At 40.2% G+C, this 12,043-nt stretch overlaps 1 protein-coding gene across 7 annotated transcripts in view; it reads right to left on the bottom strand.

Moving 5' to 3' along the window:
* Window positions 1-12,043, bottom strand: part of Myo6 (myosin VI) — a 133,629-nt gene that overhangs the window by 12,174 nt on the left and 109,412 nt on the right. For 4 of the 7 annotated variants that reach the window (XM_075965125.1, XM_075965124.1, XM_075965123.1 and 1 more), the window contains exons 23-28: window positions 10,765-10,894; window positions 8,388-8,478; window positions 7,492-7,642; window positions 5,879-6,087; window positions 4,284-4,362; window positions 3,008-3,168 (exon numbers count right to left, since the gene is read on the bottom strand). In XM_075965125.1, the coding sequence (XP_075821240.1) occupies window positions 3,008-3,168; window positions 4,284-4,362; window positions 5,879-6,087; window positions 7,492-7,642; window positions 8,388-8,478; window positions 10,765-10,894 (821 nt within the window). Of the gene's footprint in view, window positions 1-1,511; window positions 1,542-1,941; window positions 1,969-3,007; window positions 3,169-4,283; window positions 4,363-5,878; window positions 6,088-7,491; window positions 7,643-8,387; window positions 8,479-10,764; window positions 10,895-12,043 lie in introns of those variants that run through there. The other 3 variants (XM_075965121.1, XM_075965120.1, XR_012909986.1) reach the window with 2 other exon arrangements.

Here is a 12,043-nt window from a genome sequence, read left to right on the forward strand (position 1 = left end):
TTCAGAATTTTGTAACTTTCTAAAAGTATAATTTTTAAAGTATTTGCAATTCTACCATCTCCCTGCCTCAGCTCCAGTCTGGTTTGAACCATCTCCTTCTCCTAAAGTGTTTCCACCTGCTTCCCCACAGCAGGCTCCTGAGGAGTCAAATCACTTTCCCAAGCTCTTGATCACTTGGTCTGCTGATCATATAGAGATGTCTCCTAAAGTTTCAGCACCAGGAGACAACTTCTACCAAGTCACTCTCCTCTCTAACCCTCACCAACATTCTACACCAGATTCTACACCAACTCCAGGAGTTTCGCTGAGCCAAACCGGCCCCTGCACCTAGGTGCTTCCGCCTTCTGCATATGCTGAGCTACCTGCAAATGTTTGCAAGGTCACCTTAGACATCAATACAGAGTTTACTTAACAAACTCAAATGACAACTCTAAAGTGGTTGTTCTAATGGAAGAAAGTAGACGGCGGCTTCTCACCAACTACTCTACGTTTCTGGTTGGTGCTAAGGTAATATCAGTGCTGCAAGCTTGTGCTCCTGGTGCCTGCTGAGGTGTTGGGTGTCCTGTACAGGAACTGTCCTCTGACCCACATCAGAAAAACATGTATGCCACATACATAAATGTGAAGCATACACACAAAAATACATTTTACATGTAAATTGTTTTAAATGTTAATAATGTATTTCTACACAGTTTTAATGTACAATGTATATTTTTAACATACAACTTTTATGCAGCTGCAAGCCTTGTGTAACTGAGAGGAGGTGAGGCCTCATTCTGCGTGAAACTCTGAAGAGCACTGTTCTTGAAGCTGTGGCATGAGAGCTCGTGAGAGTCTCCTGACAGTTCGCACTCCTAGCTATCGTGTTCGTGGTGGCTCTCAAAGCAAACACATCTGGTTATGGATCGTGTCTTCTATGGCGACTATGCAGCTCCATAGTTAACGTTTCGTCATGAATGGCTGTCCTTGCCCCCTTACATGGATTTCCCAGGGAGCTGTTGCTACAGCCCCTGCTGGTTACTACACACCTGCTCATGAGGCTACTGCTTGACAGTTGACAGCTACCTTAATCCTGCTAAAATTCAGGCTGTGTAACTATCCTCAGATGAATACGGTATGTCCTGCTATTTCCCAGTGTCACTGAGAAAACCGACAGTAAAAGAAGCATTGCACATAGACCTCAGACGAGACCCAGTCTGCGGGTTAGCAGATCAAGCATCACATACACGGAAAACTAAGCCTTTTACTTATTCTTCATCCTCCACGCCTGCTATGAGGAGTGAATTCACAACACATGAAACAATTTGGTATTAAAGTGGAAACAACAGAAGAAAGGGGAAGCCAGTCCCGAACTCCCATGGCTGCATTTAAACCTTCCCTAGGCAAGAAAAAGGGGGGAAATGATTTCGTTGTCTTTAATAAAAGGAAGCAACTTAAAAAGCATTTCAAGGAGGAGATGACTTCTCACAAAATAAACCGAATCTTTAAAGAGACGAGGAAGAATGACATACGGTGTCATATGCGGTCTTGCTCCATTAGGTCTGTAAAAAGAATATGATTTGGTTACTGTCGCCACCAGGTCTGAACTGTGAAAATCTGAATTGTGTGAATTTATGTTCTAATTACTTATTGATTTCAAAATACAAGTTATCTTTGATCTACATAAGATCATTGAGACTTTAATGTGTTTTTAAAATACTCATTGGTATTGAGAAACAATAAATTAATGGAATTAGTAACAAATTAAAAAGCAAATATATTAATATTGGAAAATTCAGACATTCATGACATTCATACGCTGTGAGATTAGGTGTTAATAGAAATTTGAATTTCTCTACAATTTCATGTGATTTGTAGTTATCAGTTTGCATCAAGGATCATAAGTGTAATGGATTAGGATGATATTGGAAAATGTATTTCATGTGTGCAAATAAATCTTACTTAGAAGTTGCTGGACAGGAACTTAGGCTGAAAAAGTAACTTGGAAACGTTTAGTACAGCAGAAGCCATGTATTACAACACACCTAACTGATGCACGGTCCTAGGCTGCTCACACACAATTCATACACTTTCATATACGGTTCAGACTCCAAAGCTTTTCAAATAACCACACAGGAAAAACTAGTGACGGCAAGTGAGCACAACCCATCTTTGCAGTTAAGTAAACTCTAACCAACTGGATGGCACTGCCTTTTCCTTTAACAAGCAAATAGCGCCATCTTGTGGTCAAAATTGAATATACCCTGACACTTCTGAAAATCAAGACTGTATATGTCTGCCTATTCACGCCTCTCCGGATGGAGAAAGCATATACCCCTCACAGATTTGTTTTGGATTTTTACATGAATAATAAAAACATGTGTTTCTGTATTCTTAAACGATAAATGTTAACTTTTTTGCAACTTGATGCCAAATATTAAGAACTTCAATACTGCTCCAAACTCCACCATAATATCTAGACATAAGTCAGAATCTAAGGAACCAAAACATTTCTGCAAGGTTAGTTTTCCTCCTTGTAAATGAATCGTTCTGATTTTGAGACACGGGGGAGGGCCAACTGCACCTCACTGCAAGTGTTAAGAATGTGGTGAGTTGTTTCAAATTTATGTTAGGAAACTAAAGACTCCCTGCTTTATAAGTATTGGGTTGCATTATAATTATAATATAGTCACTAACGTCTATGTCAGTATTTAACAAGTATTTAGAAGCTAAATTTCTACCCAGTACACAATACCCTTAAACAATTTCAGCAATCAAGCAGAGTTTTGTTCTTAACAGAACAACCATTAACTGAAAATTGGGGTTTTATGTTTTAACCGTTCAATAACTAAATGGAAAATCAATTGTTTCATTCATTTGAATGCAAAAGCAAATCCAACTAATTTTAAAATGCTTTTACTTCAAAATATGTCAAAACCTCCGCCTCTCTCCTAGTCCTCTTCAAACAGACATAAGAAGCCGGAAGCCCAAGAAAGCCCAGGTCAGGGCAAACCCCGAGCCCCAGTACCTTCGGAGCGTCGGATCACTCTGCGCCTCGTCACTGATGAGCTCGGACTCGTTCTGAGCAATGCGCAGGGCCAGCTCCCTGTCCCTGCACTCCTGCGCCAGGACCGCCTGCTGCTGGGACTCCTCCTCCCGCTGTCTGGCCAGCTGCGCTTCCACCTCAGCCTGCAGCACAAAGAGCCAAACCTAGCAAGAGCTTTTCGTTCCCAAAACTATTACCTCAAACAAAAGGAACTTAGAGGCCTGGGCCAGATTCTCTGCTAACAGACACTGCTTAAACCCAAGTCTCTCACTCTCCCAGCCCCCCCTCGCCCCCTCACACATATTATCATTAATGCTTCACTTTCCCAATGCCAAAAGAAAGGAGACACGGTGGCTCCACCATTCCGTGACCACCGTGTGAGTATCCCCAGGGCAACAGAAGCATCCGGGGGCTAACACCTACACATGCGCAGTGGATTCAGGACTGATGACGAACTTACAAGTCCATACTATGAAAGCAAAATAAGTGAAACATGTCAATCATCTCAGCCAGGAATCTAAAAGCTGGGAATTGGGGGCCAGGTGGTGGTAACACAGGCCTTTAATCCCAATACTTGAAATACTTGATAGGCAGAGGCAAGTGGAACTCGGTGAGTTCAAAGCCAGCCTGGTCTACAGAGCAGTTCCAGAACAGCCAGGACTACACAGAGAAACCCCCTTTGACTAGTTTGTATTACTATGAAGTAATAGATCTCCGTATGGAATTTTTATACATAGTTCACTTGGGGAAGTCATCTCCATCCCTACCTCATCTCTCTGCCCCCTTTCCCACTGCACCCTCTCTCCCCATGATTCTCCCTTCTACTTTGTTCCATTGTCTTCCTCTCTCCCTTAACATCTCTTCTTTACATCTCATGGTCCCTCGATTACCTCACAAAAACAAAGTTTTCTGGTTCCCAAAGTTATGTTTTAAGAGAATGCTAATCTGAATTTCCCTTAATAGAGTAACAATAATAATGATTACCATGCTAGGAATTTTTCTGCAAGCTTTAATATGTGGCAACTCACTTAATAAAATTATTATTTATCCCCGCTCTACAAAGAGATTCGTGGTGATATATAACGTCACCATTTCTGTTGGTGACAAAGCCTGGGAACTCCCTTCCCTAGCACCAAGCCCCACCTCACACTCCCTTCAGGATCAGCCTTTCACCCCTAGGTAAACCAATGAGTTTTCTTCAGCTTTTTCATGACTTGTGGCTTCTATCTGATAGGAATACAGTCCAGTGAGCACACACCTGGATCCGTTTCTCATCGTCTTCCCTCTTCTTCCTTTCCTCCTCTTCTTGTTTTCTTTTTGCTTCCATCTCAAGTTTCCTGAGAACGGGAGAGAGAACTCTTCAAATTTTTAACTATGAGAAATCCTTCAGAAGACAAACGAGCTATAGGTTAACAGGCACCACAGAGCAGGATGGACCCAAGCTAGTCTCAGGCCACACGCAGCAACGACTTGGTTCAACTATCATAAGATTTAACTCCCCCCTAAACAATTCTAAATAAAGCAAACACAGTCGTCTTCCATAACGTAAAGCACTCCTAGATAAACTTGGTAACGATGAGTTCACAGACGGAGGAAATGTGGTTGGCGTAGAAAAGGGCAATGCATGCCGTGCTTACAGAAGCATCCTGTGTTACAGAATACATCCTGTATTATTATCCACAATAACTAGGATGTAGAATCAGCCTGGAGTACAGCAAGGGATAAAGAGTAATCCTGCCATCTGCAGCACAATGGATGGAAGTGGAGGATGTCGTGTTAAGTGAAATAAGCCAGGAAAGGAAACGCGGCAACCATGTGTTCTCACTTATGAGGAATTAAGGAAAAGAGAGAACTCCATCTGAAAGCACAACAGTGATTTCCAGGGGTGCTGAAGAGTGCTCGCCAGGTGAAGACAGGGAAGAAGAGGAGTGTGTGGATGTGCCAAATGCACACTACACATGTATGTGAGTATCACATGAACCCCACTAATAGATATAAGTTAATATGTTTTAAAACAAAATAAAAATTTTCTGGGCAGGTTGGCTCATGCCTGTAAACACAGCACCAAGAGGCAGTGGTAAGAAGATTGTCACAAGTTTGAGGACATCATGATTTATCTAGCAAAATGCGGATCAGCAGGGCCCAAAGACCGTCTCCAAAAGCCATCAGGAATGAAGTAAAGCTGGACTGGATTAAATTAAGTTGTTGTGCTTCCACTCACTCACAAAGTTTCCAACTTTAGGGTGAACAAGATGGCTCAGATGGTAAAGGCACTCGCCACCAGACTGACCCCATGGATCCCAAGAAGCCACGTGGTGAGAGAGAGAACTGGTCCACAAGTGGCTGACTTCCGTGTGCACCCATGGAGAACTGGTACACAAGTGGCTGACTTCCGTGTGCACCCATGGAGAACCAGTCCACAAGTGGCTGACTTCCGTGTGCACACATGGAGAACCGGTCCACAAGTGGCTGACTTCCATGTGCACACATGGCAAAGAAGCAGCGTGTACACACATACATGGAATAAAAAATGTTCAGACTGTAGCTTTTCTCAGTTTTTAGATTTGTAGACTAGAAAAATCCAATCTATGGTTAACAACTGCATATAACTATATACAATGAGCATTACTTCCTTCTCAAACTCATTGTAAAATTGTTTGATGTTAGTGTGTTAAGTATAAAGCTCACTCAGACGGCTGTAGCAGGAAGATGAGAATTCCAGGCCAGCCTGCGCTACACTCTGAATCCCTGTCACGAAGAATATGAATCAATAAATATCATCTGACAGGAGTGGAAATAGTTTCAGAACAGCCACCCCCATCAACCTGAGGGCTTCTCAACACAAAGCCTTACATCCGCCTCTCCTCCTCCTCCTTCCGCCGACGCTTTTCGTCCTCTTCGCGTCTCTTCCTTTCTTTCTCCATCTCCTCTTGAATGCGCCGCAGCCTCTCCGCCTCCTCCTGCTGCTGCTTCTTCTTCTGCAGGGCACTGAGGAGGTCTTCTGAGCTTTTAACAAGCGCATCATACTCTTTCTGTATTTGCTCCCTCGTCATCATCGTCGACTTAAAAGGTCAAACAATAAACATGTACTTAAGTTATGTCCTCCACACAACACAGCTATGCTTAGCGCAACTGAACCACATGCTTTAAACCGGTTACAATGATAAATTCAGTGTTTTGTGGGTTTCCACATTTAAAAAAAAAAAGAACTCTAAGAAACATAAAAACAGGTGGCAAAACTTACCAACAAATCCATGTTCATATATTTTTTTGAAACAGAATTTCACATAGCCCAGGGTAACCCTTACCTAGCAAAGAAGCTGAGGAGCCTCACAAATGGAATGACTATCTCATTTAGACCAAGTCTGTTTTCCTTACTTATAACATTCAGTCAGCACCTACGGAGCATTGGGAAATTACATCTGAACATGTCGGATGATTTTCCTGGGTTCATTTTGATTGATGATGATAACCTTATAAACCAGTCCCAACTGTGATCTGTAAAATCAGCTAAGTCTACTGTAGCATTTTCATCCTTTTCTTCATGTTTTTTTTTCCTTTCTGCCTCTAATATTTATCTTGTCTACCGGAACTACAAAAGGCTTAATCTAAGTGCATTGTCTTCTGAGTGCTCCCTAGGAAAAGCCTATAAAAACCTAACCTAGAATTGAGGAAATGGAAAGAGATTAAATATGATAACAAAGATTATAGAAAATATTTTCAGTCACATTAATAATAAAGCAATTGAAAATGAAGTCAAAATAGTCCCTTGAAAGTGAAGAAAATTAATTGCTACTTTTTAGATAGCTGAGCAAACTCTGAAGATAATGTATTAACCACGACAAATCATGTAACCTAACAGCAGAGGAACAAAAGGACACGCATGACTATGACAGAGAACTATGTAAAAACGTGTGCTTACAACGTATGGTTATGTGGTAAATACAAATATGTATTTGCTGAATGCTTAGTATGGTGCTAGAAAAGAGTGCTGGGTGATATTCTTTCCATTTTCAACCATGACACGTTACTTTTATAATTTAGCAGTTTCATTTCTGGAGCTCAGTAGAAGAGTATCTGCTGGCCATACTCAATGTACTTTGTTCAATCCCAAGCACCACCAGAACGAAAAATAAACACAGTGGAATAAAAATTGGTTTTGGAAAGTAGAAAAACATAAAACAAATTAATTCACATTAACCCTGTCTGAACCATGACTGTAAAAGTTTAGTATTTTAGTTACTCTCTAGAGGGTAGTATTTTGCAACAGATAAAAATCACATAAAGTTTATCTTTTTAATATAAAATTTTTCAGATATTGAGAAAAGATTATCATGGGTATCCACTTGCTAATGCTTCATATCTTGAATAAATAATGTTATTTTCCTATACAAGTTCAATACCAATAACAAAAACAGCAAATTACACACACAAAAAAAAAAGGAAGCTGGGTTAAAACGACCCACCTTAATTTTAGCCATCAAGGCATCAATGGAAATCTCCAGGTCTTTGATCTGCCTGTTCACCTCCGGCTTTCCATCTTTCAGCGCACTTACGACTTCATTGAATTTGTCAAGTCGTTTCTTCAGTGTGCCCACCTTGACCAGGCCATCGATGCTGCAACAGGAAGGCATCATCAGATAGTTGCCTCCCAGCTAACGGTCTAGGAGGGCTCTCGTGGAAACTCGAAAGTGAACACTGCGGCTAAACGGCAGGTCACTTTTGTCTGCAGTGTTGTTTAGTAATCTGTTTGGGTCTCTCATTAAGTATGAAAAGAACCAAGTACACGTATGAAGAGCACCAAACAAACGAGCAGCACTGATGACTGTCAATAAGACTGAGGGCAACCATGTTCAGACTGGGAAATCAGGGTTCAACTTATCAAACTCAAAGGACCCAGCACCTCAATGAAAAGGTGTGCCGCCAACAGCCGTTCAAACTTCCCAAGTTTAAAAGGTAACTTGGTAACACACGTTTTTAAATAAGATGGAAAGGAAATGCATACAGCAAAATGATACACAAACAAAACTAAATCATTTTATGAACATTCTTGAAAATTACAATCAGGCTATTGAGCATCTTCCGAAATAGCATCTAACTTGGCATCATCGAGAAACTCAAAGCATCCAGTAACCAGAACAGCAGTCTTGCTCAGTCTTTCATTCCAACCTCTCAGTGCTCACATTTCTGCCAGTCACTCAAACCTTTGGTACCACCAAGCGAAGTAACGCATGAGCCGATTCCAACAGGCAGCACAAGCAAGCCATTTGCAGGCAGGACAGGACCCAGATGCTCTTCATCATGACTGAACCGCCATTTATACTCTAGTGCTGTAGAGATCTGCAGACACTGTTCACCTTACCGTGGTTTGTGTCTCCTTTTGCACAGCCACATTCGAACGGTTTTCTGCATTTTAATGCATGCTTCAGCTCGATATTTTATTTTGTTTTTCACTATGTGTAAGAGTAAAATAAAATGACAGAAAATGTTGGTCATAAATTTGGACATAAATTTAAAACGCATTCATTTCCACAAAGCAATTCTCATAAAATCTTGATGAATATGTTATTCGCTCATCAAAATTGAGAAGTCTAATGTTTCTTTAACTTCTTAAAAGTTATTTTAAAAAATGATTGATGCGGCTAGCATTATATTTCAAATGTATTCTGCAGTATACAACACTACTATTAACAAACTGTCCTGGGCCATATTTCTGTTAAATGTCTATTAAATATTATGTCTTTTAAAAAGTCAACCTGCCAAATGAGTTTAAGAAACACAGTTTACCTCCTTCTGGAAATCCACACTGAACATTATAGGTATGGTATCTAAGAGTCCTACAGGAAAATAATCTTTCAGCTGCTGGTGTCTAGAAATTCCAAGCACACTTGAGGTGTGCAATTCCCCTCTGTGTGCTGTGAATACTATTGGTTAAAGAAACTGGCTTGGCCTGATAGGGTATAACAGAGCTAGGCAGGGAAAACTAAACTGAATGCTGGGAGAAAGAAGGGCGGAGTCAGAGAGAAGCCATGTAGCCCAGCCAGAGACAGATGCCAGAACTTTAGCTGGTAAGCCACAGCTACATGGCAATAGATTAACAGAAATGGATTAAATTAATATGTAAGAGTTAGCCAATAAGAAGCTAGAACTAATGGGCCAAGCAGTGATTTAAATAATATAGTTTCTTTATGATTATTTCGGGAATCTGGGCATCTGGGAAACAAAAAAGCAGCCTCCTACAACAGGAAACATTTATATTTTCCTTATGATATTTTTTATAAATATGCACTATTGTCTAACAAAAAGTCTTAAGAATAATGCCAAACTCCTTTGTGCTAGACCAAGTGAATTTTACTCTTGCATTAGTAAAGATTTCTCTACTAAATCCTACCACATCCACAGCACTATTTTAAGTGTTCTGGCATAGGGAGCATGGTGACTGATTGTCATATAGTTCCCAACACTAAATTTTCATCAAGTAATCCAAAATACTCTGCACTCACTCATGTTTCAGACCAGAAGAAAATAGCTGCTACAACCTAGCAGAACTACACTCAAACGCAGCTTGGTCCAGCATACTGAGAGTGAGTTTCAGAGGGGAAGGACAGGAGATGGTGCAAAGACAACCCAAAACCCCAGCTATAGCCTAGAAAGAAAGTCTAGGAATTCAAACCTTGTCAACTATTCAAGGAGGGCTAGGAAAGTCTCCTGGTTTAAAAATACAAGTGGGGCAGGGAGCTAGTAAGCAATTTTTGGAGCTAACAAAGTTATTGTGTAGTGATAAAGAGAAGTTGTATTAAAGTATTGACAATGAAGATAAAGGATTATACTATCCGAAGGCAAAATCCACATAATTTGATAACTAATGAGATTTCATGAATAAGAAAAGAGAGACAATACCCAAGGATGTAGCTTGCTTAGCATTTGGAGGCCCAGAGTTCAATACACAGCACTTCAAGTTAAATAGACTTGGGGTGGGGGATGATAAGAGATAGAGAGAGACAAAACACAGATCATCCACTGAGAATACCTAATATAGGTGCCATTTAGGCAGAGAGAAAAAAGCTTCAGTTAAAACTAGAAGAAATGGGACAGGGTTGAGAGTCAAAGAGCTAAAGAGGAAAAAGAAGGGAGTAAATTCTGTATTGCTTAGGACATGATGAAATTAACACTCCTAGAACATATTTCAGATAGAAAACGTCAGACCTTTAATATAATAAAATATAATAAATAAAAATAAGTCTACAAATGCTGACTGACGTATTGGGGGACCATTCCACCAGACACAACAGGAACCAAAGTTGCAGCATCCCTCAAACCATCTCACTGCCAAAATAACGAATCTTGATGTGAACTAGAAAAGTTTGGTAAGCACTTGGATTTGGTTGTTATGAGACAGAGTCTCACTATGTACACCAGGAAGGCCTTGAACTTTCTTTTTTCTTTAATTTTCCTTTGTGTGCGGATGTTTTGCCTGCCTTAATGTCTGAGTCACATACATGCAATGCCTGCAGAGGCCAGAAGAGGGCATGGGATCCCCTAGAATGTCACTGCACACAGCTGTGAGCTGCCATGTGGGTGCTGGGAATCAAACCCAGGTCTTCTAGAAAAGCAGCCATGCTCGTCACCACTGAGCCATCTCTCCAACCCTGAGGCCATGAACTCTTGATTCTTCTACAGGAACCTGCCGAGCGCTGGGATTAAAGAACGTGACACTACGCCAGAGAGAGAATACTCACGTTTGATGACTGACAGGGAACACCACTGAACTTTCTTCCAGCGACTACAGACTAGCCAAAGATTGACTCTTTTTACCAACTCTGCTAAGTGATCAGGGTCAGACTTCATAATCTGATCAAATTCTGCAAACTAGGAGTAAGATAACTTAGTGTCAGCATTAAATAGTAAACGTGTTCAAACGGAGAAAACAAAATGCATGGAAGTCAAGTCCCAGGTTTAACTTCCTGAAAATCATTAAAGGCCAACTCCAACAGGGCAAACAGAGAACTTAAACTTGCTTGGCCACATTTCATAGCCCTTTTCTTGTGTCCTTCAGCAATTTTTGGAGCTTAGGAAGGTTACTTATTCCTAAAAGGCACCAAAAATAGGAATAGGAAAAGCTCTTAAATGAGTAAGTACTGAGACATCTGAGGGGAAATGTTGATAGGGGCTAACGTGTCTCAGCCAGTTCATCTGCATTCTCATACACACACAGCTCTTGACAGTAATGGCCATCTATAACAGGAAAGCCACCAAAAGTATTATCTCTCCCAACACCTACCCTGATTTTAGACAAGAATAAGAAATTGAACTAAGAGACAGACCACTCAAAGGCAATGAATATTTGGCTACCAATGAATGAAATGTATGATTTCTGCTATTTACTACCAAATTCCAGAATTATTCCCATTCTTCACCAAATATCACATTGAAGTATTAAAGTTTCTTAATCATGAAAAAATTAAAGATATAACAAGACTACACATCTCTGAATCAACTTCCTTTAAACTTTCAACAACCCCTTTCCAAGTCCTTTCTCTATCCAGATATTAACTAAATAGTGACTATACCTCTGAAATAGGAGAAATGTTGAATTCATGATAAATACCACTAAAGCAAAGCCAACTAGGAACATCCATCTTTTCTTTTTTTCTTAATTCTTTATGGGGAATGGTGTGGGTTCCATGACAAAGACACCACAGAGAAAAACCCTTACTTAGTCGTGCAAACACACACCTCATGCTCAAAAGTGTGAAATCAGATTTATTATAATTACTTTATCCTCAAGACACTATAGATACTTGATAGTATAATTGGCTATTTAGCTGCAATACAATTACATTTACAATGATGAGGATGTAATAATTAAGTCAGTATTTAAATACTAGGAATGTGGAAATGCTATTATTAACACTTGTGAACAGTGTTAATAATAACACTTAAGTGTTTGTGTACAGAATACAGTTAGCTATAAAGTATTCTACAGTCAGTGAATGCCTCAAGTATTATGAAGTACTA

Source organism: Microtus pennsylvanicus, chromosome 3 (genome assembly GCF_037038515.1).
Source record: "Microtus pennsylvanicus isolate mMicPen1 chromosome 3, mMicPen1.hap1, whole genome shotgun sequence".
Classification (NCBI taxonomy): domain Eukaryota; kingdom Metazoa; phylum Chordata; class Mammalia; order Rodentia; family Cricetidae; genus Microtus; species Microtus pennsylvanicus.